The 2,168-nt window shown below is 18.8% G+C and overlaps 1 protein-coding gene across 1 annotated transcript in view; it reads left to right on the top strand.

Annotated features, from left to right (window-relative positions):
* Positions 1-595: 595 nt before the first annotated feature.
* The window catches only part of PRSY57_0404100 (hypothetical protein), a gene marked incomplete at both ends in the record, with an annotated part of 4,481 nt that continues 2,908 nt past the window's right edge, over positions 596-2,168 (top strand). The window contains 6 exons of the mRNA XM_020114496.1: positions 596-659; positions 744-877; positions 1,081-1,192; positions 1,299-1,396; positions 1,532-1,804; positions 1,919-2,125. Of these exons, the coding sequence (XP_019970773.1) occupies positions 596-659; positions 744-877; positions 1,081-1,192; positions 1,299-1,396; positions 1,532-1,804; positions 1,919-2,125 (888 nt within the window). Of the gene's footprint in view, positions 660-743; positions 878-1,080; positions 1,193-1,298; positions 1,397-1,531; positions 1,805-1,918 lie in introns of the transcript that reaches the window.

The following is a 2,168-nucleotide window of genomic DNA, read 5'->3' on the forward strand; positions in this document are numbered from 1 at the left end:
TTATTTATTTATTTATTTATAATATTTGTGTATATATTAATTATAAGCTTTATTTTCATTTCCCTTTTGAAATAACCATATAATTTTTTTGTACATAATGATTTTTTTTTTTTTTCATACACATATATATATATATATATATATATATATTGTGTATATATTAAATCATAACCAGTATATTTTAAAATACACGCATATATAAAATATATACATAAAATTTTTATACATACATATATTCCTTATATTTTTCATATTATTTCTCTTTTTGTATATTTTATTTAATTATTACTTTTATTTATTTTTATTTATTTTATTTTTTTTTTTTTGTGCGAATTCTTTTTATTAAAATGTTAAAAAAAAAAAAAATAAAAAAATATATATAAATACATCTTTACAATTATATAAAAATAGGCACATCATATATTTTATTTACTTCCTCATTATTAGATTTTTATTCTTATTTTTTTATTTTTATTTTTATTTTGGTAACTTAAATAAATTTTTAATCAAGTTGTTTAATTTTAAAAAAGGGAATGTCTTTATTTTTTATTTATTTTTTTTTTTTTTTTAATTTTATGCTACCTAATTGTATGAAATGAATGTTGAAGATAAATACAAGTTGATTAAGGAAAAATATAAAGAAATAAAAGAACAAAATGGTAATATTATAACATAGATTATACGAATTATATATTTTTATTTTATATCTTTTCTTATATTACTTTGTTGTGTTTTAATTTTAGACATATTAAAAAAAGCTATTATCGAATATAAAAAGGACCTTAAAGAGTTAGAAAAAAAAAATGATATTCTATCAAATGAAAAAAACCAACTTCAAAAAAACTTGACACTATTATCAACTAGTTTGGAAGAACAAGTAAATGGAATAATATAAAAAATATAAGAAATATAAAAAATATTAGAAAAGAAAAAAGAGAAAAAAAAAATAGAACTTTCCCTTATATTCTTTTTTACCATATTGTTAAAATAAAAATATATATGAATAAATTAATAAATATATATATATATATATATATGTACATATTTATATTTATATATTTTATCATTTTCACTTTTTAGAAAAAAAAAAATTCTGGATGGACTAATTTAATGCTACTCACAAAAAACTCGAGAGAAAATATCCACAAATCAGTAGCCTTTGAGGAACTTGAAATGAAGATAAAAGAAAATGGTAAAAGGAGGAGTATACACACAGTTTTGTTTTTTTATTATATGATAGGAATAAAATGGATATGTATATATATATTTATATATATTTTTTTTTTCTCTCGTTTTAGAGACACTACATAAAAATATTGAAGACTTACATCAAGAAAAAAGTTATTTAAAAAAGGAACTTGAATTGTTAAAAAAGGATCATATAGAAAAAATAAACGTTTGTCATAATAAAATAAATAAATAAATAAATAAATGATATAATATGTACAACATACAAACGTATATTAATATATATATATATGTATGTATATATTTCTTATGTGATTTATTCATTTTTCCATTATTATCTCAGGAAAAAGAATTAACTATTGGCACACTTAACGACCTAGTAAATTCCTCCCATGAAAAACAAATAAAAGCAGACGAACAATATGAAGAGTTAAAAAAATTAATAGAAGAAAATCAAAAGGAATACTCTCAACAAATTAAAAAGAAAGATGAATCTTTAGATTATATCAGAAATATCTCTACAATGTTACACAATAAATGTTATCCAAAATATATGATAAATTTTGATCAAATACCATTCTATCAAGCATATGACACAAAGGGTTCATACATACAAGTAAAAGAAAATATATATGTATATATATATATATATATATATGTATATATTTATTTATTTATTTACACATATATGCATATATAGACATATTAATATTTCCGTTTCCCTTCGTAGAGAGAAATTCTTCAGAATGAAGAAAGGTTAGCAAACTATTTGTTTTCTCTTATTCAAAAGGTTGTGGTGTATTTAAAAGTGTGTAAGGAATTATTCTTATTTCAAAAAAATAACTTGGATAGTATGTACAATAAAATGAAAAAGGAAAAATTAGAAGAGCAGGATAAATACTCCAAAATGATTGACCTAAAAAATATTTGCGACCAGGTAGGACATAATTATGTGCACATATATATATATATATATATAT

Source organism: Plasmodium reichenowi, chromosome 4 (genome assembly GCF_001601855.1).
Source record: "Plasmodium reichenowi strain SY57 chromosome 4, whole genome shotgun sequence".
NCBI lineage: Eukaryota > Apicomplexa > Aconoidasida > Haemosporida > Plasmodiidae > Plasmodium > Plasmodium reichenowi.